This window comes from Clupea harengus, chromosome 20, assembly GCF_900700415.2.
Source record: "Clupea harengus chromosome 20, Ch_v2.0.2, whole genome shotgun sequence".
Taxonomy (NCBI): Eukaryota; Metazoa; Chordata; class Actinopteri; order Clupeiformes; family Clupeidae; genus Clupea; species Clupea harengus.
In genome coordinates, this window is record NC_045171.1 from 17,091,346 (window position 1) to 17,118,251 (window position 26,906).

Here is a 26,906-nt window from a genome sequence, read left to right on the forward strand (position 1 = left end):
TACACACACACACACACACACGATACACACAAACACACACACACACCTAACTCATATTTTTCTTTCTGTGCTCTTTCTCACCAGGGAATGGTGATGGGGCCTTTGACATCGATCAGGACACAGGAAGTATAAGTGCGGCTAAGTCTTTAGAAAACCCGCTGCAGGCGCAGTATCACCTCACCGTCAAAGCCACTGATCAGGGCTTCCCTCAACGCAGTGACCTCTGTCCCGTAGAAGTCCACGTCACCCTCTCTGACCTGACACCCCCCCGGTTCCTCTCTGAGGAGTATTTTGCTGAGATTAGCGAGGCCGGTCTGCCAGGCACTCCAGTGCTCTCTGTCTCTGCGCAAAGCCCAGTGGCCCTAGAGTACAGCATCAGAGATGGTGATCCTAATGGAACTTTCCACATCAATGCCTACTCCGGTCTCATCTCCATCCAGACAGAACTGGACTTTGAGAGGTGTGCCTCGTATCGCCTGCAAGTGCGAGCCTACACGTCAGCGGGGACCTCATCTGATGCGATAGTGCACGTGTACGTTGTGGATGAAAACGACAACCGTCCCGCTTTCCTACGTAGCAGTTACTACGGACAGATCAGCGAGGCCGCTCACATCAACGCCATGGTCATCGGAGAAAACAACACCCCTCTGGTGATCAGAGCCAGCGACGCAGACAAGGACTCTAATGCCCTGCTCTTTTTCCAGATCCTGGAGCCTGGGGCCCAAAAAGTGTTCAGAGTGGACCCCAACATGGGGACGATTTCTCTTATAGCCCCCGTCGACTACGAGTCTACTCCCGAGTTTCATTTAACTATTCAAGTAAGAGACTCAGGTGAGCCCTCGCTGTCGGCAGACACACCAGCCAAGGTTGTCATCCGCATCTTGGACTTTAACGATTGCCCCCCTCAATTCACAGCCCCCTCATACGGCTCCTCCATCGAATTCCCTCTCTTCAAAGACATGGAGGTCATCCAGGTGGTGGCGCATGATGCTGATTCGGAGGTGACATATAGTTTGATTGAAGGCAATCCAGATAAGAACTTTGCCATTCACCCCTCCTCTGGTGTGATATTTATTAGTAACGTGTCTGACATCCAGACTCACCATCAGCTGAAAGTCATGGCCTATGATGGCTTGTACAAAGACACAGCAACCGTCCAAGTAAATATCACTAACATGACCACGTCCAATCTTAAATTTGAAGAACAGCTCCAGGTAGCCACTGTGTTGGAAAATGTAACATTTGTGAAGACTTTGGCTGTGCTTAGAGCAGTGGGTGGCTACCTAAATGAGCCACTCGTCTACAAAGTGCTTAACGCCGGGGATAAATTTGCTATCATCGAGTCCTCTGGAGTTTTACACACCACAGGCATTCCCTTTGATCGCGAAGAACAGCACGAGTACGACCTGGTGGTGGAAGTGAGGGACACAAGAAACCCACCACACAGAGCAATCACCCACGTAAAGGTTTACATCGATGACATAAATGACAACACGCCCATTTTCCTAAATCTGCCCCATTCGTTGACGATTTCAGAGGAGACTGAGCCTGGCGACGTCCTGTACCAGGTGATGGGCAGTGATGCAGACGTGGGTGAGAATGGATCAATCATTTTCATGCTTGAGGATGACTTTGAGCTCTTCAGGATAGACCCTTATCTCGGAGACGTGTCTCTTCAGCGGCCCCTGGACTTTGAGTCTCTGAATAAATATGCTCTCACTGTGCTGGCGTCCGACGAGGGAGAACCAAGTTACAGTGCAGTGGCGGAACTTTACATTCAAGTGAGGAACCGCTCTCACCCTGTATTCCAGAGCCAGTTCTACCCGCTGAAATTGCCGGAGAACATATCGCCCTTCACTACTATTTTGCACGCTCAGGCGCGCAATCCTGAGGGCTATCGCCTAATCTATAACCTGGAGGAGGAAAATGCCACCAAGAACTTCCACATCGACTTCAAGACGGGGGTGCTGAGCGTCACTGACTTTCTGGACTATGAGACGCAAGCAATGCACCTGCTCACAGTGCGAGCGACAGACTCAGTGATGGGCTCTTTCGCCGAGGCCAAAGTGGAAATCGAGGTGGAGGACGTGAACGACAATGCCCCTGTGTTTCGGAAACACATGTATGAAACGCACTTGCTAGAGGGGCTCCCAGCAGGAACCTCTGTGTTACAGATCACTGCCACAGATGAGGACTCGGGGAGAAATAAGGAAATCACCTACGAGTTACTGGACACAGGCAAAAACGAGACAGACTTTTTTGAGATTGATGCACAGAGTGGCCTCCTGGTAGCATCACAGGAGCTGGACTTCGAGGCTACTCAGCAGTTCCTTCTGAAAGTCAAAGCGACAGATAGCGGCTCCCCAGCACTTAGCAGTGAGGCCTACATCCTTGTCAACGTGACCGATGTCAATGACAACCCGCCTGACTTCACCAAGACCCATTACAGTGCCTCTCTGGATAAAATGGCCACCTGTGGTCACATAGTGGTCAAAATTCAGGCCTTGGATCCAGACAGCACAGACCTCCAGTACAAGATTCTCTCAGGGAATGAGAACAGGTACTTTTCCATCAACGAATCATCAGGTGTCATCTCTTTCTCCAACATCTGCAAAAGAAACTTGGACCCTTTTTACAACCTCACAGTGGCTGTATCGGACGGTGTGTTTCAAAAAACAGCCCCTGTTAACATTGACATGATTCACAGCAACAGCCACAGTCCCCATTTCAGCCAGAACATATATGAGGCAGAGCTTGCGGAAAATGCAGCGGCAGGAACTCGTGTAATCCGACTGGCAGCAATTGATCCAGATGATGGACCTTATGGCAGTGTGGACTACACTATTATTAATAAGCTTGCAGATGAGACCTTCTCCATAGACCAGGAGGGACAAATAGTGACATCTCTGCCATTAGACAGAGAAAACCCTTTGCAGAGAGTGATTGCTATTAAAGTAATGGCCAAAGATGGAGGAGGGAGAGTGGCTTTTTGCACGGTGAAGATAATTCTGACAGATGAGAATGACAATCCCCCGCAGTTCAAAGCCTCAGAATACCAGGTCTCCATTCAGTCCACTGTCAATAAAGGGGCCCCTGTCATTCAGATAATGGCATACGACGCTGACGATGGCAAGAATGCGGATGTCACCTACACCATTGATGAAGCAGAGGAGGTGACAGAGGATGTGATCGAGATCAATCCCTTCACAGGGATTGTCACCGTCAAAGAGAGCCTGGTTGATCTGGAGAACAAAATATTCAACTTTAAAGTGAAAGCGCGAGATGGTGGTACGCCATTTTATAACTCCACGGTGCCAGTGCAGGTGAAAGTGCTACCACCTGAGCTGCCCTTGCCACAGTTCACAGAGCCACTGTACACTTTCACAGCATCTGAAGATCTTCCCATGGGAACAGAGGTTGGGACGGTGCGAGCCGAGGGTGACGTGCCACTAATATACAGCTTGGTGGAGGGCAACACAATTGAGAGTAACAAGGACCACGTGTTTGCTGTGGATGAAGAGAGTGGCATCTTGGTGGTTCAAAAGAGTATCGACCACGAGAGGACCAAGTGGTACCAGATCGACGTTGTGGCACAAGGGAACCACAACGGCACCGATGTGGCCTCCCTGGTGTCCGTTAGCATCCAGGTCCAGGATGTTAATGACAACGAGCCCACGTTTGAAGCCGACCCGTACCAGGCCTTCCTGGCAGAGAATATGCCAGCAGGGACCACGGTCATCCAGGTGACCGCCAACGACCCAGACACGGGTGACAACGGGCAGGTGACCTACAGAGTGGAGCCGGAGGACATGGGTGACATCTTCACCATCGAGAGCGAGAGCGGCTGGATCACCACCCTGAGGGAGATGGACTGCGAGAGTACGCAGATGTACCGCTTTTACGTGGTGGCCACCGATCACGGTGGCAAGGTCAAGCTGTCCTCCTCTGCCCTGGTGGAGGTGATGATCACGGATGACAACGACAATCCGCCGCAGTTTACCGAGGAGCTCTACCAGGGCTCAGTCATGGAGAACAGCCGACCCGGGGAAGTCATTGCGACGCTGACTACTACCGATCTGGATGTGACCTCAGAGAACCGCCAGGTCACATGTTACATAACAGGTAAGGGCTGTTGCCTCTAGTAGACTGTGAACCACCACTGAGGCAAATACTTCTACTGAACGTATTATGATGCCATGGGGAAATCACACTGAAAGTAAAACAAATATATATATATTCCGAAACAAACAGAGTTTATTATTGAACAACTAAACAAGGGCCAGTTGTATATGTTTCATTCTGGGCTCCTTGCAGTGGTGTAGTTGATCATTTTGACAACTGAGTGCTCCTATGAAATGCTTTTTAGAGGAACATGGAGAAACCCATGGCAAATAAACCTGAAATAAAAGAGAAATAGTACACAGTAGTCACTGTAATAGGTCCTAAATGGATGAACAAACCGTGTAAGTGGTTAACAGCTGAGGAGAAAAGTCATTACCAAATGTTTCCAGGCTTTGCAGACTCCTATTACCAATGAAATGTTTGCTGCTTACGTTAAGGTGTGAGAGACTATGGAGACTCAGACAGTCTGCTAAGATTTTGTGTTGGAGGTCAGGAACTGCTTTTAATCAAGCATTAGCAATTTTACAGGTCTTTGAAATGGCAAAGTATGATGCCTATTCTTTGTGCTGACATGTTAATCTGAAGAACCATTATTCTGGTTTTCTTAGTCAGTGTGCACTGAATAAGCAAGAAAATCCTGTTGTGTCTAGAAAATTAAGAAGAGAAAAAAAAAGAAAATTCTTAGACTTAACCATTGTGATGAAGACTCCTTCCATTATTGGTATCCAACATACACACACACACACACACACACAAAAGTAGGCAAAGGTTGAGGAGTAACTTTGTTTTGAAATGAACAGACATTTGATTTTATCTTTGAACTTTGGTTTGGTCCTCTGCTGTTTTTCTTTAATGACACCTCTGAAACAACACATCTTTTTACCCACTATCACCATCCTCACTGACACGTTTAGATGGAGATCCACTCGGCCTGTTTTCCGTCGAGCTGGCTGACGAGGAGTGGAGGGTCGTCCTGAAAGGCCCTCTGGACAGGGAAGCCAAAGACAAACACAGCATACGGGTAGTCGCCACAGATGGTAGATCTCAGGACACCGCCACCGTGGACGTCCACGTTCTCGACATCAATGACAACAGCCCTTTGTGCGAGCAGGTAAGGCTCCTGTGTGCTGTCTGTCTTCTCCTCTGCTCCAGCACAGGACACACCCTCAGAGTAATGAGACCGCAATCCTTACTCAAACACCACCGTGAGCCAAGCTACTTCGCCCGTCCGGGTCAAACCGCCATTTTACACCAATTTGTGTCCTTTGTATGTAAACAAGAGACACTCTGAGAAACAGGTTCTTAACTTGCACAACAAAATGAGAGAAACTTTAGAAACAAAATGTTTCATAATGTTTGCATAACAAAATGTTAGAAAACCTTTTTTTACATTTAGCTGTCGTTCTGTACCAATGCTGTCACCGAAAACTTGAATGGTCTTGTATGTTCTTGCACAATTTGATTAACTTGTATGGTCTTGTATAATCTTGTAAACCTGAATAATCTTTGTGTAATCTCATCATGGGAGCCACACATCCCAACATGAGAACAAACTTTAACTCTAACTTTTTTTTGAGCAGTTGCTCTACACTGAGGCCGTTATGGAGAACTCCCCGTCGGGCCGTTTCATTCTAAAAGTGTCGGCATCCGACCCAGACATCGGCACCAACGGGCAGATCTCCTTCACCCTTCACGGTCACAATGCTGACAAGTTCCACCTGAACCAGAGGACAGGTAAAAAACCCATTCACAATGTTTGCCTATCTCTCCCTTGAGGGGCCTGTGAGAAGTGTCAGGTAGCATCTGAATGGTGACACACCAACAAGATAGGATAGCAAACACTCCAGAGCACACCAGACTTGACGCTGAGAAAATCCCTCAGGAATTTTTCTTTGCCCTCATCAATCATATGCTCTTCGTGGCAAATCTATCATCGAGCCCAATCTATTCCACTGCCTCATATCAGAGCAGGGCGTCTTGCAAATATGGTTTATCAGGTAATCTAGATGGGAGTGATATGTCAAGCACCAATGCAGGAACTCTTTAATGAAATTTTATACGCATGGAACTCAAAAACAAATTCCTTGCATTTCTGATGGTTCCACAAACCATGAACCTGAAACCATAAATCGTTTAAACTGCATGCATTTCCTCTTAATGAACACAACATTCTCCCAAGCCTGCATGTAATGGCATTATTCTGTAGACCTCCAGCAGTCATATGAAACACTGGGAGATGCTGTGTGGCAACATTAAAAATAAACAAATATGAATTAAAACAATAAATAAGCACAAAAACAAGAAACAACAGCGCGTAGGTTTACTGTGTTGAAATTATTTTTTTTCCAGGGGAGCTGTTCACCCTAGCTGTGTTGGACCGGGAGCACGAGTCCGGGTATGACCTGGTGGTGAAAGCCACGGACGGTGGCGGGCGTTCTTGTCAGGCCGACATCGTGCTCATGGTGCAGGACATGAACGACAACCCACCCCACTTCTCCAGCAGCCACTACGAGGTCACCGTGTTTGACAACACTACCGTCAGGACACCTGTTGCTGTAATCTACGCAAAAGACCCAGATACAGGTACCAGCTAGGCTTTCATGTTGCCACCAAAGAGCCTCTGGCAACATGTACTGTGCACGTTGCCCTGCCCGTACATTCTGTTTACGGTTAGATGATAATGGGTGTAGAAGGCTATAGCCGTGAAAGAGTGCAGCATCGTTACAGTCACAGTATTGCCAAAAAAAAAAAAAAAACTCAAGCCCTCTTTCAACATCACCTCAGTGATATTTACTCTCAAAGACCCTTTACAACCAGTAAGCTATGTTCTCAAAGGTGCCTAGAGGATATTTTCTTTTCCACATCATTACACATTCCACCACACTGATGGTGAACGTGTCACAGCGCTGTTTAATCACGTCCAAACATCCACCATCCAGTAATTTACTCTCAGCGATACCGAACAAGTGAGGTTGAGGTCCGTGTGCAGTTCTCTTATTGAAGTGCGCTTAATTTATTTTCGCTTGCACAGCTGTGTGCGAAGTAGCTGCAGAAAAAAGGGTGAGTGCTGTTTGATCTGGGATCAACACGTTTAGGGAGTGACAGGGCCACTCCTGTTGATGTGCGGCAACATGCAGTGACGTCCCAACACCTCCAAGCCTTTTCTCATCGCCTGCTTTATTTTGTCTTATTTTAAGCCTCCTCCTCCCGAACTCCTCCTTCAAAACGCTGAAACTCACCAACACCTCACCCTGCGTATTAAATAGAAATGCAAATATGCTAGCTTGTACACGTCCTGGCATGACAACGGTGACACATTTGCAGATACTGAACGTTTCACTGTTGAGGCAGTGGCTAGTTTGAACGAATCTGGAGCATTTTTTTCCCCCTGAGGGTGTGTTAGATGGTGATGAATGACTCTGCTGATTGATCTTTAACAGGACTCCAGTGCTCTTATTCCAGTGTTTTTTGCATGTTCTTCAATTTATGTATCAAATTATGGACAAACAATTTGTGAACTTTGAAAACAAGATGTTTTTTTTTCTGGTCTTGACAAAAGTGGTCTTGACCACTCGTTACATTTTCTCTTGCCTAAGAGAAGAGCAAAAATTACAAAACCTTGGTGAATCCCAGAAATCAATGGGTACTGTCCAAAAAAAGAACACATTGTGGATACAAACAAAAATAAGAGAACATTTGTTTGTCACTTCTTGCATGAGGCCCAGGCAGTGTGTGTGCTCAAAAATACTCAAGAGTCACGGCTCTGTAATTGGGAAAGAAATATAGTGGCTCAGACCAAGCCATAAATTCCAGCTAATCACTACGTTGCTTCGTTGGAGTATGGAAGGAAGGTGTGTAAATTGATTGGCTATTGACCTCAAATATCAACAACCCTTCGCCAGAATCACAGGCTGTACTTTATTAGAGGTTGTTGTGGCAGCTGATTGTCTGTTGTTGACAGATCATTGTAAATATTTGTCCACACTTTTTGTTTCAGGTATAAACTCCGAGGTGAGGTATTCCCTCCAGGGACCAGATAGTAGCTTCTTCTCCCTGGACGAGACCTCAGGAGTCCTTCGCCTGGAGAGGCCCCTGACGGACGAGGCTCAGACGACCTTCGAGCTGAAGGTCAAAGCCACTGATCGCGGCCTGCCACGCCACCTGAATTCTTTCTCCACGGTAACGGTGACCGTGGTGGACCTCAGTGACTACCAACCAGTGTTCGTCAGCTCGGAGTACAGCACCTCAATCCCAGAATCCATAGCTGTGGGGACAGAGGTTCTCAGTGTGTCCGCCGGCACAAGAGACGGCGTGAGCAGCGAACCGATCGTGTACACCATCGTTGCTGGGAACGATGGTGGTAGATTCCAGATTAACCCTCAGACAGGTAGGCCTCAGAACTGGTTAACATTGTTTCTTTTTTTGTCATTTGACTCACCAAATAACAACCTCTACTTCTGTATACTCCGTCTTCTCTACGAGCCTCAACATCAAAAGCAAATGAAGGGATTAGAAGAATATTGAGAAGGAAAAAAAACTGATAATACGTCTGAGCATGTTCTTGTTTACGGTAGCTCTCCAAGTTGAAAAAAAAAAAAGAGAAAACATTGCGTAGGGGTTTTATCTTTACAGCCCCAGCAACTCAACTAATTAGACAAGGTGAGCGTGCCAGCAGTGTGTGTTTCTTGGATTCAGTTCCTCAGTAGCGCTCCAACTGAAGAAACATGTTGACTGTCTTTTATGCTACCAATTTTCCCAGCTGATACCATCCTCTAAATGGATTAATGTAAATAGCCAACTGCTGAACTTGAGTAAAATAACCACAACAAATATACAGCAAACCTATAGGTGAAATAAAATAACCTTGATGTCGCAGTCGCTCACGCCAAACCATTTAACAGTGTTGTGTTGGAGTCGTAACACAAATACACAAGATCACATCAGTCAAAGGCTCTCTGACTCTTGAAGCTTGCAACAACCCCCTTCCCAGGCAGAGAGCGGGAACCACCCGGTGTGTGTGTGTATGTGTGTGTGTGTGTGTGTGTGTTTGTGTGTGTGCCCGTCTGGCCGCCTGTGCGAGCATGTTCAGGAAAACCGCTGGAGCTTGATCTCATTTGTTTGTCTTCTCCTTTTCATCACGATCTCTCTCCTCCCTCTGTGCCCCTTTATCGCCGGCACCCAGAGCTGCTGACGCCGCCGCCGCCGCCGCCCGGCTCTCACGGTGGATTGAGCCTAATCTCTTTATTAGCTGTCAAACAGGCTGCAATAGTGTGCACCGGCTGACGCCACTGCCTGAGCACCAGGCATTTGTCGTAGAAAATCAATGGGCAATTTAGAAGTATTTTCATTCTAGAAGCTATCGGCCGGCTGCATAGTTGGTTATACTCTTGTGTCGAATGAACAAAGTGCATTTTTTTCTCTCTTCCAGTCCTGACGTTATTATCTTTAAGAGCAGACCAAAGCTTGAAACAAAAATGTTCTCTCTGTGTTTAAAATGACTTTTTCTTCCCCCTTCCAAAAATTGCCCTTTTTTATGGTCTGTTTGCTCAGAACATGAAAGACCAAAGTTGATAGTATTGCTGGAAGTTGAAGCCACTAAGAGATGTATTGGTGGGTGCCTGTGGCTTGTTCTGTGGTGATCAGAATGGATTCTGCTGTGTGTATTAGGGTTCCTTTCTGCCAGTAGGTGTCATAGTTCAGGCTCTGGGCTCTGTAAAGCACCTTAAGATAATTTCATTGTTTTGGCGCTATATGAATAAAATTGAATGGAATTGAACAGAACAGAACCAAATTGAATTGAATAGTCTTCAGGTACCTGTTTGCCAGGGGTCCAATCTACCTGTTTTTCAATTTATACAACACTGATTTATCAGTCAGGTGGTGGTTAACTTTGTTTTTGTTTTAAACAAATAATTCATCTTGAAATCTTCCCACAGTATCCCCATGGGCACAGTTAAGTCCTACTTAAACTCACGCATGACTGTTCCATCCCCTTAAAATGCTTCGCAGCACTGTGAAGTGTGCTCAGTTAAAGAGAGAGGGGGTGACACAGGGTCACACAAGGGTTCACCAAGAGGCTGCTAGGGAACAAGTAGTCACGGGAACAGCTCAGAAGTGCTTGTTCTCCACCAACATGTGGTGCCTGATTTTGGGCTCACCGAGGATGGACTCTGTATTGACTTCAGACATTTGTGTGCTGATGTATGTGCAGGTAGATACATATGTCACATAATGTCACAGGACAACCAAGGAGTAAGATCAACTCCTCCTATATAGCATTGAAAAAATAGCATTGTTCTGGAAATTACAGCACTTTCATTTTGAAGGGCTTTTTATGTATATTCTTTAAGCCTCTGTAAGGTCAGCTGTAGATCAAATCTTCATAAAAAATATTTATCACACTGTATTGAATCCCTAAAGCTACTCACCTAAAGTACAAGTCCACATCTTAAATGTGATAATCTATGTAATTTATACTTTCACATCTGATTGACCTCATCATCACACTAAGAAAATAATAAGAGGGTTATGGTAATGAGGACTTTGGGAAACATAAGCCGTGTTTGTACTATTGGGCCAATAGTATCTGGGCGAGTCGGTGCATGCCGGTGCCAGTTGCCAACTCTGGTTGTGATCCCCAGGGTTGGGATCATAAAGGGAAAAGTCTGAACCGGTCTTAGGTGTCATGACATGGTCTTTACTGCTCTACGGTATGAAACCATTTCTTTTTTTTATATGGGAATACACGTACCTGTTTTGTGCCATCATAGATAACCGTAATGCAGAGTGCCCGGCCCGATGACTTCTCCTTTCTCCAGAGACATGTAAACATACTATGGCAGAGAGAGAGAGAGAGATTCATTTGGGGAAAATGAGGAGATACTGTAACAGGTAACAGAATGACTAAAGGGAAACGACTAAGGACTGATAAAGGGGAGAGAAAAGTAAGGCTGACAGACTGAAATGGATGATGATGGAGTCAAGAAAGAGAAGAGAAATTAGTAAATGAGGAAGAGAATAAAAAAGAAAGAGAAGAGAGTTACACACACAGAGAAATTAGTAGAATAAAAAAGTTGAGAAAGTAACAGAATACAACAGACAGACAGTAAGACAGAGACGATGAGGAGAAAGAGAGAGAGAGAAGGAGAGAGAAAGAGAGGTGCTGGAAACCAGCAATCTCTAAGCCCACACAGCAGTGAGCAAATCCTCTCCGCTGTCCCCTCGCAGGCCTGTCGCGATACGGCTCTCACAGCCCAATCAGCCGCATTCAGCGTGCAGGGACACGTCGCTCAAAGCCGGGACCCTTAAATGCCAGCGGACTGCCAACAGGAGTGTGTTGCCTACGATAACACACCAATGCGCTTTCCCATGCCTGCTCCATCCGTGATCTTTGTGCCAGCGCCACACATTTTTCAAGTGTCTCTCCAATTTCAATGACTGTGTGTGAAAATAAAAAATAACAAAAAATGAAGAAAAAAAACAGAAGACAAAATATGTTTTTATTTGGAGGGAAATATGTAAAGCTTTTTGAAATCTTCATCCCTCTTCCACAACATTCTTGACAAGAGCTCAAAGAAGTCTTGAAGTATTTTTTTTCCATTTCTATTTCTATATTTATACCTTTAAACCTGTCAGGGTCGGTGTTCCATCAAAATCATGTGCTGTTAACCTTCTCCTTAAGACTGATTATCCACTGGGTCACACTCCGGTTCCAAACCTCTTCTCCACTAAGTGAGACTCTTTTCTAATTGCCATTTAGGATTGACTCTTTATTATTTGTTGGTTTGCATCCAAACCTACTGAAATCACAAGAAACCTGTTCTCGACAAGCTTGTTGTGTGTTCAGACGCCAGTTGTCTTCCCCCGACAAACTGCTCTACATATTCACTTGATTTTAACCTGAAGACTGAAGTTTATTGAACTGTTGATATTTCTCTCTCTAATGCTTCTTAAAAGCTGTCACTCAGTGACATAGTTTAAGGTGTGTGTTTTAGGTTTTGATGTGTTTTAGGTTTTGATGTGTGTGTGTGTGTGTCTGTGTGTGTGTGTGTGTGTGTGTGTGTCTTTGTGTGTGTGTGTGTGTGTGTGTGTGTGTGTGTGTGTGTGTGTATGACACAGGTGTGCTGTGGGTGAGTGCTTCCCTGGACTTCGAGCTGAGCCGCGAGTACTACCTGTCAGTGGAGGGTTCCAGAGGCCGGTCCTCGCTCAGCGACGTCACCATGGTGATTATCAACATCACTGACGTCAACGACAATGCACCGGCCTTCGCCCGCACCGACTACGCCACGGAGGTCTCGGAGGACGTCGCCCCCGGAGACGTGGTGATGCAGGTATCCTTGACAGACTGTCACACACACACACACACACACACACACACAAACACATACGCACCGTTGTGGAGCAATAGTGCTGTCACAACACCTCAGTGAGGCCAAACCTGAGTGAGTTTAAACACAGTCAGATGCATCTCCCAAGAGGATGGGGAAAGAAAGAAAGTGAAATCTAGGCTAATATTTGATCTGATGGGATGCATTTGTGTGTGGGTGTGTGTGTGTATGTATGTGTGTGTGTGTGTGTGTGCGGGTGTGTGTCTGCATGTGTGTTTTGTAAACAGAAGTCAAAAACAGGGGAAACTGAGCAGCGTCTTAGCGAGACATTAAGATCAGAATTCCAGGGATTAACTATAAATCTGCAACTCTCCAGAACTTTAGTGTCTAATTACTGTAAACAAAGCCGTGAACCAGAGTAACGGGTGCGTCTCCAAAAATGCAACTCGAAAAGAAACTGAAATGAAAATCAAGCAGGCATTAAATGACACAACAAGAGCCCCATGATTGTACCTACAATCAATAACATAGACCTATTAGCATGAAAGAGGGCCCCAGCTCTGATATATTCCCAAGCATTGATGTGACCTTCTGAATAGAGGTGTCTTATGCCTTGCAGTCTCTGCACCCTCTTCTTCTCTCTCTGCTCACTCTCTCGCTCTCTCTCTCACTCTCTCTCTTTTTCCTGTGTCTCTCCAAGGTTACGGCCCGCGACCTTGACAGCCCTTTGAACAGCCTGGTGCGCTACTTCATCGCCAGCGGCGACCCTCAGCATCAGTTCAGCATCGATCCGCACAGCGGGGAGATCCGAGCACAGGCCACACTGGATCGGGAGGAGGTGAGAGCTCATGGAGGGAGATTACACACACACACACACACACACACAGACACACAGACACACAGACACACACACACACACACACACACACACACACACACACACACACACACACACACACACACACACACACACAAACACAGACCCATACAGACGGTATGGGGCATATGGAGAGAGGAAGGAAGAACAACAGGATACAACACTTCACAATAATAATATAATAATATATCACAAAGTAGCAAGGAGGAAGGAGGAAATGTATCCAGTTGGAGCTGTTTTTAATGACTTGCTCACTGTGAAATTTTGCCTGTGGATTTCTGTACTGCTGAGTCACATCCCAGTGGCACATGACCGCAGGCCGGGCCTCAGACTCCTCTCTCTCTCTCTCTCTGCCCACCTCTCTCTCTCTCTCTCTCTCTCTCTCTCTCTCTCTCTCTCTCCCCCCCTCTCTCTCTCTCTCTCTCTCCCCCTCTCTCTCTCTCCCTCTCCCTGAGGGCTAATGAGTCTCATCCTCTTCCACATCGCACCTACGCCTCTCACTTCACTCGCTTCTCTCTCCCTATGTGTTCGTTATCGTCATCTTCATCTTCCTCGTCTTCCATCATCATTATTTATCCATCATCTTCCTCTTCTTCATCCATCATCACCATCATCTACATCATCATGCTCTTCATAATCATTATTGTCATCTTCTTCTTCATTCATCATCATCATCATCATCGCCTACTTCTTCTTCTCTCATTCTCTTGGTACACTTCTCTGTACTCTCTTCCTCTCTACAGCATGCACGTCTGCATCATCATCCACCTATCTTGGCAGGGTTTCTCATCCTCAGCATTAACGGCTTAATTATCTTGGTTTGTCCGTCTTTCTTCCCACCTCCCTCATCACGCCTCGCTAAGCCTCTGCCTCTTCTCTCTATATCTATTAGCATACACAATACACCATCTTTCCCTAGCCGCTCACTCACTCGCACTAAACCTCTGTTCAAAAATATGTATGTATTTTTTTTGTCAAGGCTGTTGACAATGATCAATACAGATAGCTTTAGGGTTACGGGTCAAGGGTCGAGGTTTGTTTATGGGAGGTCAATATAAGAGCTAGTGTCAGCCCATGTTTATGGCTCAATAAAGTTAGTAGAGGCTAGTGCTAGTGCTAGTTGACACATGTTTGACAGTTTGGTGGAGATGATTTGCTGGTTGTTTGAAGTAAATTGTCTAAAACTCGCCATTCAAATGAAGAATTACACAGTCCTCTAAATATCCCAGATTTGTTACAGATTGTGAGCTCACTGGTGAAGCTACATTTGTAGAAAGAGCATGAGGCCATAAGGCAGCACTTAAGGTTAGAGGTCAGATTGGAGATTGACATTCTCTAGGCCTAGGATGTCAGTGGCCGTCTTAAGAATTTCAATGGCCTAGACATGACATGACTGGACAAACATAGCGGCGCATGCACATCGCCAGGTTAGATTTAGCAAGATAGTGTGTTTGGTTGTTTCCTATTCCAACGATGTTCCAAACAACGTGGTGGAACTGGCCTTCAGGGCTGACAGAGCCGCAGCAACGGGTTAAAGTAGGGGCGGTAGTTTATGAATCTATGTGAATAAATCAACGGGCACCGACTTGTTGCTCTTCTGATCTGGAATACCTGTTATTAAATGCAAACCCTATTATCTACCATGAGAGTCTACATGCATTCTTGCTGCCTCAGTTTATGCAGGCAAGTTACCGGATGCAAACGCTGATGTAGTTGCTGGGGACTTAAATGGCAACCTACGTACCGTGCTGTCAAGATTTGACCATATGTCTGATGCACACACAAGGGCACATAAAACCTTGGGTCACGTCTGCACAAATATGGCTGGCACCTACAAAGCTACACCAATCTGTTAAGTTAGACACCATCTCCTCCACTCTCCATTCTGAACACCGTTGTGCCACAAGGCTGTGTGCTAAGCCCTCTTCTGCACTCCCTCTTCACCCACGACTGCATTCTTGTCCATGGTTCTAAATGGTTCTAACACCATAATCAAGGTTATATACGACCCCATGGTGGTAGGCCTGATCAGAAAAGATGACGAGACGGCCTAAAGGGACGAGGTCCAGCACCTGGCTCTTGGTGTGCCGACAACAGCCTGGCCCTTAAGACCCACAAGACCTAAGTAGATCATTGTGGACTTCAGGCGAGCTAGGAGGCACGCACACGCCCCCATGTACATCAACAGAGCTGTAGTGGAGTGTGTATCAAGCTTCAGATTCTTTGGCATCCACATCTCCGATTTTCTCACCTGGTCCCTGAAACTCCTCCATCCTGATCAAAAAGGCACAACAGCACCGCTTTGCTTCCTGCGGAGCCTTAAGAAAGCTCACCTGCATCCCATATAACTGGTGGATTTTTTACCGCTGTAACATCAAGAGCATACTCAAGGGCATACTCAGTGTGGTATGGCAATGGCTCCACATCAGACAGTAAAGCACTCCAGCGGGTGGTGAAATCTGCCCGACGGACTGGTTAGATGCGAAACTGCATTTCATTGGCTTTGTACCTGTACTCTGCACAATGACAAAAATTGAATCTAATCTAAAGTTTCAGGCTGGAGGTCATCCTCACATGTTTGTATCCCTCGTGCTGCCCTCTTTCTCTGTCCAAGCTTTGACTCCTCTCACTCCTTTGACTCCTCTCACTCATTTGACTCCTCTCACTCCTCTGGGTCTCTCTCCCTCCCACAGATTCCCCACTATTCGCTGACTGTGCTGGCCACGGATGATGGACACCCTCCTCTGTCTTCCGCAGTCCAGGTGACGGTAACCGTGTCGGACGTCAACGACAATCCACCTATGTTCTCTCGGGTCAACTACAACCTCACGCTTCAGGTGAGAAAGACACACGTCTGCACTCTCCCTCTAAATCCCCCCTACACACACACACACACACACACACACACATTCTCAGGTTAACTATAGCCTAACTCTTCAGGTAAGGAAGGAACACATCTTCTCTTCTACTGATCCACTCCCTACACTCTCATACACACACAAGCTCATCACATGTTGGGACAACCTACCTATCCACAACACTGACAAGCTTTCAACACACACACACGCGCGTTCAAACACACACACACACACACACACACACTTCAAAGGTAGCCGTTCGGCTGTTTTTACAAATCCTTTCCCCCTCGTCAAACATAATAGTTTAATAGTACAAATGTCCTCTTCTTCAAAGCCCCAGCAAAGACAACCCACTTTACCCCCCCCCCCCCCCACACTCACACACACACACACCCACACACCCATAACCCTGTTCAGGTATCATTCTCTTCTCATCCCACCACAGAAAGCCTTCCCCTCTCTCTCCAGCCCCCACTAAGTCACTGTTTGTTGCACAGTGGTTTCCCTGTGTGTGTGTGTGTGTGTGTGTGTGTGTGTGTGTGTGTGTGTGTGTGTGTGTGTGTGTGTGTGTGTGTATGTAAACACGTGTGTTTGTGCACGTGCATGTGTGTGTGTGTGTGTGTATTTGGGAGGTTACTGACGTGCTCTGGAACATGGTTCGTCTCCACTGATTACAGGGGCCAACTCTGCTGACTTGGAAATACTTTTCACAGACCATTTACCTCCACCCAAGGCGTATGTGCCGGGGCAATTTGGCAGGGGCCTAAGAGGTGTCAGTGTGTGTGTGTGTGTGTGTGTGTGTGTGTGTGTGTGTGTGTGTGTGTGTGTGTGTGTGTGTGTGTGTGTGTGTGTGTGTGTGTGTGTGTATGGGGTTGTTGGACAGACTAGGTAGGGAGAAGAGAGAGAAAGAGAGAGAGAGAGAGAGAGAGGGGGTGTGTGTGTGTGCGTGTGTGAAAGAAAAAGAGAGAGAGAGAGAGAGAGAGAGAGAGATGTGCTTGGCCTCCTCTGCTTTGGGAACGAGCTGTCAGACACGTTTATCTGCCTGAAAAATAAATGAAGAGAGAGACACAAAGAGACAGTGAGGGAGGAAACACTGTATTCTGTCAAAGAAAGCATTCTATTCATCTTAATATTGGAGAAAATGCCAGTGCATGATAGAATGAATGGATCCATTATTATTTTCACTGAGTACTTGCTGTTATATTGAGTGATATTGAGTGCGCACATACACACTTATGTGGCAAGGGTTTGATGGAATATTTATGCACGTTGAGCTCTAAGGTGCCATTACAAAAATGTATATAAGAGTAGCTCGGCAACATGCCCAAGTTGTGTTTGTCTTTGTGTGCCTGTCTTTGTATAAATATATATATAGTGTATATAGTATAGTATATATTATTATATTTATTATAGTATATATATACACGTATATATATATAAATGTATGTACGTATATAGTATAGTATATATTATCATATTTATTATAGTATATATTCTAAAATGGTGTGTGTTCTCACAGGAGGGAGAGCCAGTAGGCAGCAGTGTCCTACAGCTGGTGGTCACAGACAAGGACACACCCAAGAACGGCAATCCCTTCTCCTTCCACATCGTCTCGGGCAACGAGGGCCGGCGCTTCCACATCGACCAGGGGGGCCTGCTGTCTCTCGCTGGTCCCCTGAAGAAGAAGACCAAGGCCCACCACCTGCTCAAAGTACAGGTAAGGCAGGAAGAGAAAAAGAGAGGTGTTGGAAACCAGCAATCTGTAAGCCCACACAACAGTGAGCAAATCCTCTCCGCTGTCCCCTCACAGGCCTGTCGCGATACGAGAGAGAGAGAGAGAGAGAGAGAGAGTTAAACAAAAATCACAGAAAAAAAACATAAAATCCAATCCCCCAACATCACCAGCTAAATGCAGGCCATTACTAGTCATTAATGGTAGGTGAAAATATAGAGAGAGTTGCTGTAGTTTGTGGTTGAAAATGTGTGGGTTCTACAAAACCATGCTCAGGCTGTTATGTTAAAATGTTGCCTTTCCGGAGCGCTCCACAATTTATGAAAAATGTATGGCAGTTTAATTGCAAGTTTGTATTTGGAAACATATGGTGCATGGAGAGTTGGTTGTTCATAAATGTGTGCACTATGTCTACTTGCAGTCACTACACGGCAGATTTAGTGCTTGTAATAGAGAAGCAGGTTTTGAGAGATGGATTTGAATGGCATTTGCATAGAGCAGCAGCTGGCGTGTCAAATGTTCAGACTGTTAACAGAACCTACCTAAGATTTATTTGAATTTGAATTTATTTCACATAACCCTTTTTGTGTATTTTCCCACTTACAACAAACAAACAACAAAACACTGTGTACATTCTAGAAATATATAATCAGAAGAATTAAATAGTTCATAATAGTGCAAAAGACATTGAATATGTTTATGTGTGTGTGTGTGTATGTGTGTGAGTGAGTGTGTGTCTGTCTGTGTGTAACTGTGAGTGTAAGTTGGGATCAGTAGAAGTGTCCCTTCCTTACCTGAAGAGTGAGGCTGCAGTGTGTGTGTGTGTGTGTGTGTGTGTGTGTGATTAACAGCTTAATTCACGCTTTGTGTTTGCATGGCTCTCCAGGTTACCGACAGTGGCCACCCCCCTCTGTCCTCCATCTGCGTGGTGAAAATCGACGTGACGGAGCAGAGTAAATACCCTCCGGTGGTGTCCCCTCTCGAGGTCTTCATCACCACCGCCGAGGCCACCTTCTCCAGCCGCGTCATCGGCAAACTCCACGCCTCCGACCAGGACCTCCACGACGTGCTGACCTTCCAGCTGGTGTCCGTGTCCCCCGCGAGCAGCCGCTTCTCTGTGGACTCCTCAGATGGGAAGGTAGTGGCCGAGGAGGATCTGGAGCCCGGTGCCTACACGCTGAACGTGAGCGTGTCCGACGGGAGCTTCAGCGCCTGGGCGGCGGTGCGGGTGAACGTGTGGGCGGCCAGCCAGCGGGCTCTGGACCACGGCTTCAGCCTGCGGCTCGCCGGCCTCTCCCCCGAGGAGTTCCTGGGCGACCACTGGAGAGGCCTGCAGAGGAGCCTGAGCACGGCGCTGGACCTCCCCAGGCACGAGCTCCACATCGCCAGCTTGCAGCAGGAACCCAACTCCCTGGTCCTGGACGTGTTGCTCCTATGGCGACCACAGGACGGGGGCGGAGGCGGAGGAGGAGGAGGAGGAGGGAGCGGGCTGACCCAGCGTCTGGCAGGGGCGGTGGCGAACGCGGAGGCGGCGCTGGGTCTGAGCGTGCTGCGTCTGCACCATGATGGCTGCCTGGAGCCCGGGTGCCCCCCGCGGGGATGCAGGAGCTCGGTGCTCATGAGCGAGGAGAGGCTTAGCCACTACGCCACGGCCAGAATGGGCTTCATCACGCCACACCACCACTGGGAGAGCGTCTGCTCCTGTAATGGTAGGTGCCTGGCCCACCACCGGTCAAGTCCAGCCTTTCCTAATAACCCTTCAGGATCAATAAGTATCTGTTTACCTATCCCACTTCTCTATTCCCCACAGTCTATCTGTGTGTTTGTCAGTTAATCAAACAATCAATCAGACAATCAGTCAACCAACCAATCTACCAACCGTCCATCCATCTAGAATCAGATGAAAGGATCACTGTAAATCCACTACTCTTCATCCATCCATCTATCTATCAGTTCATCCATCACCAGATTCAGAGTTCACCAGGGAAAAAACAGACTTCAACAGTCCAACAGTCTCCCAATACCACAAGCAACTAACATGATTAATAGTTGCATAATAATTACATAGCTCAGCTGTGTGTGTGTGTGTGTGTGTGTGTGTGTGTGTGTGTGTGTGTGTGTGTGTGTGTGTGTGTGTGTGTGTGTGTGTGTGTGTGTGTGTGTGTGTCAGTGAAAAAAGCATAGAATAGTAATTGTGGGTAATTTATGTGGCACAGATTACTGTGGTAATATTGTGGCATCTCCAAGGTTAAGTCAGTAGTGGTCAATACTCCTTCAGAATCCTCAATTCCCTTCCCTCATCCCCACATCTTCTACTCTTGAATGTTTCCTCTCTGCCAAAGGGGATTAGAGAGAGATGAGACTGGAGCCAACAGGAATAATGATCTCCTTATTGAAGTGTGCATTCCTCATGGCTTGGCAGATGCCACAGTTAGTTACCCTGCCCCGAGCCCCCAAGCCAACATACTTATCGTACTGTTTTGACTAGTCTGACCAGCATAAGGCACAAAAGCGTAAAAGTATGCACCAAGACAAGCCGAACGACAAAAAAAATCCCCTTCCGAGGAATGCATATTGGCGATGGGGGAATCTGGAAATCTTCGCAGAGGAGAAGAGCTGTGTTAATCCCTAACTGTTTTATCTCCGGAGTGTGATTCTTCGATGTTTATTACGATCACATATTGGGCAAGTGAGTGTAGTCATGCCACAAATTCCTAATTCCTAGATTGATCCTAACAGTGTGTGTGTGGTGTGTGTGTGTGTGTGTGTGTGTGTGTGTGTGTGTGTGTGTGTGTGTGTGTGTGTGTGTGTGTGTGTGTGTGTGTGTGTGAACGTGTGAACGTGTGAATGTGTGAACATGTGAACTTTAAACAGAGGCAGGGAGAGAGCAAGGGTATGGTTTTGGAACGATACCCACTCACCTCAGAAGATTTCATTCAGCTATTTCTCAAACAATAAGTGGGCACCAGCTGTAGTGCAGGGAGCGGTTTGGCAAAGCCGCAACGGCAGCTGTGGTGCATTTGGCACGCGTCCGCTGTTGTATTTTATAAGCAGAGGAGGAAATGCATGGGGCGTTTGGACATGGGAGGCAAAGCAGGCAGTTGTCTGGGGCCTCGAGCTGGAAGAGGGCCCCTGAGGACAGCTGATTATGTCAGTCCACAGCAATTACAATGCCGTGAGAGCCCCCTTGAAATCTATCAATTCGTGCAGGAGATTGCAATGCGATGTCTAGAAACCCTATATGGTGTACATACCATCCGCTTGCTAGGAGCTTCGTAATTAGGCTACAGAGCTGGATACAGGAGCCCTGCATCAATTCAAAGACTATACAACTATGATGGGGTTGGTCTCAGCATGTAGAGCATAAAAATAATTATATGATATAAAGATAACAATTGGTCTTACCTGATGCAATGGTGATGAATGAATGATACTGATGATATTTTAACGTTGTTGTTACCAACATTTTACAGTAGCTCAGGATAGAAAGTTTAGTTCAGTTTTTTTTCCTTTTTCTTTTTCTTTTCAATAAGTGTTGACAGTTGGGAAAGAACATTTGGGATTTTCCGTTTTATCATAGACCTTCCATACAACTGACTTGGCCCTTTGCTGTTGCTATCCTACTGTCTGTTTTCTAAGGGCTGGAAACTGAGTGCATGCAGTGTGCGAGGTCCAGCATCACCTGAATAATGAGTACTTAGAGTTAATGTAGAAACTGCTCGAGTACTCTCCAGTAGTGTATTAGCATATGTGTTGAGATGCTTTGCTCTGCCTTTCAGATTCGGCGATTCAGTTTGATGGCCACGGCTACCTGAAATACCTGTATCAAGCCGACGAGCAGGTGCAACAGTTCCATCTGTCTCTGCGTATCAAGACATTTCAGAGAGAAGCTGTCATCATGGCCACTAATGGCTCGGACTGGGGAACCTTAAAGGTAGGCCTGGTTGAATGTCTCTCGTTCTCATGTCTTAAGTGGAACAAGACCTGGTTGCGGCGAAGGATGACCGTTAAAAGTCAGAAAAACGTCAATGTATGTTGCTTTTAAAAAAAAGTGCTCTGCACAGGATGCAGGAAACTGACAGGAAGGGAAGGTTTGTTTGGAATACAAATAAACTCCTACTCATTCCCAACTCATGGAATGGACTTCTCTAAACACATCTTTGTGAGAACTACAACTAAACAGCATAAAATATTCCTCACACTACAGACTGTGACAGCGCTGTGTTCAGTATCACAGTACATCATTAGGCATCACATATCATGCTGGTGACACCAGGAAGGCAAAGGACCTTTTGAAGTCATTTTTTTAATTCGAATACCGTTGACAGGATTTGGCGTGCCAGTTAATCAGGATATGGGCATTCCAGAGGGGATTTTCGAGAGCAAATACAGTGATTTGATATCGCTCCAGTCACCCTTTGGTGTGTCTGCTCATTCTCTGTGTCCTCTCTAGGGGCCGTGCTATGGCGGCAGATTGGGTCGCTCAGTCCGGTCTTTCTGTAGCATGCTAGGGGTTATGGTTCATACGTCCGTGTGCGTGTGTGTGTACTTGCGTGTGTGTGTGCGTGTGCAAGTGTGTTTTATTATCTAGACCCTCATCATATTTTTGGAGCTTATGGGAAGGGAGGATTTCAGCTTAGTTGGAGCACGACTCGGCGACTATGCAGTGGGCTTATGGAAGGGAATAACAATGTCATTGTAAATTATGAGACAGATAAAGAATTCTCAGAGCAAACCTTGATAAAACAGCCATTCAGCACATCAAATGCCTGCCACGCTATTCCCACAAGCCTCCTTATTTATACATCATAATAGAATATTCTATGTAAGTGGCTGGAAACTATTTTTCATCTTTTCTTTCTCTCCCTCTCTCTCTCCCCTCCCTCTCTCTCTCTTCTTGCCCCTTTATCTCCTGGGTATTGAGTGCTGGCACACAAGTCCATTTCATTGTCAGGGAGGCGCTTCAAAAAGAATGGTTACACATGGTCATCCAAGAATCCTCCTGCATACATTTCCACACGAGCTTCACTCTCTCTCTCACACACACACACACACACACACACACACTTTGACGTGAGACATGGCAGGATTTTTGTCCCCCTCCTGCGCGTGCTGCACCTTGGTACCTTAACAAATGAACATCGGCCTCCGTGAGATCTCATCAATATTCAGACTTAGCACAAAAGCTCCGTTCATCCCTTCGAAAACTTGTGGAATTACAATCACACCTGACTCCCCTGGGTCCTGGCTGCTTCATTTTTCTTCCTCCTGTGTTTATTCACTCTTTAAGTAATTACCTTTCAAATGGAAATGGCTTCCTTTCGGACAAAACCGCCCCAGACAAGCGAGACAGAAGAAAAGGTGACTTGTCAGTTAACCAGCACAGGCATTTATGAAAAGTGACAGCCAGGATGTAACATTATTAAGGGGAACAAGATCTCTGATGAGATAAAAACAGTTAAGAAGATACCCTTTGAGATGCAGTGGTCTGGGCTCACGCATTGATTGTGGTAATTAGGTTTTCCCTTGACTGGACCTAATTCATATCAGGTCTTTGTGGAAGCTCATATGTTTAATGTCGGCTTCAACGCTTAAAGACAAGAGAAACACCTCAAGTCTGTGTCTTTCTCTTTTATGTTGGGACATTTCTGAAGCGTCACCTGAAAAGAGGATTTCCAGTAATTGCACATAATGAGGATAATGAGGATAATGCCAGCCAACTTCAGCCGTTACTTCTTTAAACACACACACACACACACACACACACACACACACACACACACACACACACACACACACACACACAGACAGTCCCATGCAACACCTGTCATAAGTAACATAAGTTAATGCTCGGGGATTTATTGGTATATACACACACTTAAACATACGTGTACATATACAGACAAACGGACAAATCAAAACCACCCACACTAATAAGCGTATTACATAAGCGTGGTACTCCGGTTGCACTGCAGCAGACAAGAGAGCCCTCCAAAGGGTCATCAACACAGCACAAAAAATCACTGGCTGCTCACTGCCCTCCCTGGAATCCATTGCCCGCTCCCGCTACCAAACCATCTTAAAAGACTCCTCTCACCCAGGCCACCACCTGTTTACTCTCCTGCCCTCAGGCAGACGGTACAGATCCTTTAGAGCAAGGACCACGCGTCTTAAGAACAGTTTTTTCCCGACAGCCATCAGAACTCTAAATACCGACATGCACTAAACACTAAGCACTTTATTGACTACAAGTCACATACCATCTCAGTCACCTTACACATGTGCATAAACAAAGCTGTATTAATTGATGTATTTATTGAAGTACTTTAGTCTATGCCACCGCACTTTGTTCTACTCTTAATGTATATATATATATATTTTTTGGGGGGCTGTTCCTACTGTTTTTGGATAGTTGGAGTATTGTTATGTTATATGTTGTTTTGGGGTTATATGTTGTCCCTCGTCACACCAACAGGAGAAGCACTCAAAATTTCGTTGTAGAAATACAATGACAATAAAGGCTTTTCTGTTCTATTCTATTCTAATAAACTGCCACTGGAAAGTTCCGGTCAATGCAACAGCGAGAAATCCGAGCCCTCGTCAGTAAAATTAAATTTAAATTATAAAATTTAAATTATAATAATTAATAAGTAAAATTTTTAATTATAATAATTTTTTGGAGGTTTTAATTGCTGGGGTCAAATTGACCCCAAGAATAAAAGATGTTAGTACATTTGAAGGTAACAGGAGGGTTAATAATGGATGCGCTGCACATCATTGTAATGCCTGATGGCGCAAGCCATGTATGCATTTTTAACGAGGGAATTTTTAGTCGTTACCACTAGCCGTCTAGGCTATGCACTATGTAGTTTTCTGGTTCGGGTGGGAACATCCCTCGAAAATGTAAGAAAAGCTTTCACAGCACGCCATCGCTAAGACTATTGCCAAAATATGTGAGTGCCCGTGGCAAGCTTTTGTCATTGCCAACTAGGCTGTTGGTGTTGTTTGCGAGGTTATTGCTTGCTAGTTTTAGACAAAAACTCCATGATGCTGCTTTTTAAGATCTGGATATCACCAGGACCAGCATTACCTTCAGCTTTTCAGCTTAAAGTACTTTATAAAGGTCTTTATATCTAACATGGGTTCAGATTTGGGTCTGATGTTCATAATCACTTTTTTCAGCAAAGGATCATTATAGGATTTTGCATTGAACTTTCACCTTTAACATCAATAAGGAACCATGGAAGGTGTTCAGGTCATGTTCCTAGACAGTGTTTAGGTCATGTTCCTAGACAATGTTCAAGTCATGTTCCTAGACAATGTTCAAGTCATGTTCCTAGACAGTGTTTAGGTCATGTTCCTAGACAGTGTTTAGGTCATGTTCCCAATCATGTTCCTATTCTAATAAACTGCCACTGGAAAGTTCAGGACAATGCAACAGCGAGAAATCTGAGCCCTCGTCAGTAAACACACGAAACACCAAACAACCACGGGTCGGTATGCTGCCCAGTATCGAAGCAGAGAGCCCCGTACCCAACTCTCCGTATCTCAAGCCCCTGTGAAGACTTCTATAAAGCAATTATATCCTCCTGTGTACAGAGGATTGCATTAATAATGGATGCGATGCACATCAGTGTAATGCCTGATAATTTTTGGAAAATACAGGCGCAAGCCATGCATGCATTTTTAACGAGGGTAGGGAGGGAGGCAGCCAAGGCCTTGGGGAAACGTATGAATATATTGTTATTTATCTGCTAGAACTAGCTGATGGGACAAATACCAGAGTCTATGCAAGTTCTATGGGTCTTTTGAAACAGAGTGACCTTGCATCCTAAGGCTTGACCGGAGTAGGGGAGATCCATACTGCAGCTTGTCAGCTAAAAGTGTCGTTATCCACTCACAGAATAATGTAGGGCTTTGTGTTCTTCCTTTGACTAAGAACATACAGGTGAATATGTTGTTTAACCTTGGATGGAAAGTGTGTTAGGTCACTTTGTCTGCCAAATGCGAGAAGAGGACTATGGGTTTTGGCAGTTGAGTCTGCTGAATTGAATAAAATGCCAGGGTCTATTTGTCTGTCTCACAGATATCTCATGACCATGAAAGGTGTGTAGTCGAACTTCCATCTTGTTTTATTCATAAAAGACATAAAGATATAGATAAACTTTCATCATAATGCTGAAAAGCCGTAGTATTGTTAAAAATACTCCTCTGAACTGGATAAGGATGCCAAGGTTTTGAGCAGTTATTGCTTTTATGAGCCAATAGCCTTTCATTGCTTGTTAGCAAGATCAACATAAATCAACAAATTAAAAAGACAGAAGACACAACATATGTGCATCAGACATGTACTAAATAGAGTGTTTTCGGGGAATTTTACCCTAATTAAGTCTCCTGCCTTACTAACCATTTGCATCTGAATAACTGTGGGGATATAGCTAACCAGAGAGGTAAAAGCATCTAAATGCCACTCCTTTCCTTAACAGTCATGCACACTGCATCAGACACATGTTATCTGTGTTATCTGGGAATTTTACCCTAATGAAGTCTCCTGCTTCATTTAATTTGCATCTGAATAACTGTGGGGATATAGCTAACCAGTTAGCTAAAAGCACCTAGATACCAGTCCTCATTCTGGCACAATGGAATGTTTCAGTGAAAAGGACAGCATCTCATCTTTGACATCCTCATCAGTGCATTAAAGGTGTTGGAGAGGATTCCATGTCAATCATGTATCTTTAAACATGAGGTGTACATTTAAAAAATAATAGTACTCAAGTTGGCAGAGGGTGTCTTTTTCTGTGTGCTCCTGATTTCTGCATTTCCATGTTCCATTATTGATGCAGGTCCCATCTTCGACCCATTTTTGTCAGATCTGATCTGTGCTTGATGTATGATTTGTAGAAATATATTCCTGCTGTAGGCCACCAATAATCAATTGGCTACTCCAGCAGGAAATCAATAAAAGCAAACATACTGTAACCCAAATC

The 26,906-nt window shown here is 45.5% G+C and overlaps 1 protein-coding gene across 1 annotated transcript in view; it reads left to right on the forward strand.

Moving 5' to 3' along the window:
• The window catches only part of fat2 (FAT atypical cadherin 2), a 53,295-nt gene that overhangs the window by 18,847 nt on the left and 7,542 nt on the right, over positions 1–26,906 (forward strand). Inside the window, exons 10-20 of the mRNA XM_012834344.3 lie at positions 85–4,122; positions 5,037–5,233; positions 5,703–5,856; positions 6,472–6,705; positions 8,120–8,509; positions 12,241–12,452; positions 13,150–13,287; positions 16,020–16,163; positions 17,704–17,901; positions 18,803–19,625; positions 21,696–21,850. Of these exons, the coding sequence (XP_012689798.2) occupies positions 85–4,122; positions 5,037–5,233; positions 5,703–5,856; positions 6,472–6,705; positions 8,120–8,509; positions 12,241–12,452; positions 13,150–13,287; positions 16,020–16,163; positions 17,704–17,901; positions 18,803–19,625; positions 21,696–21,850 (6,683 nt within the window). The remainder of the gene's footprint in view (positions 1–84; positions 4,123–5,036; positions 5,234–5,702; positions 5,857–6,471; positions 6,706–8,119; positions 8,510–12,240; positions 12,453–13,149; positions 13,288–16,019; positions 16,164–17,703; positions 17,902–18,802; positions 19,626–21,695; positions 21,851–26,906) is intronic.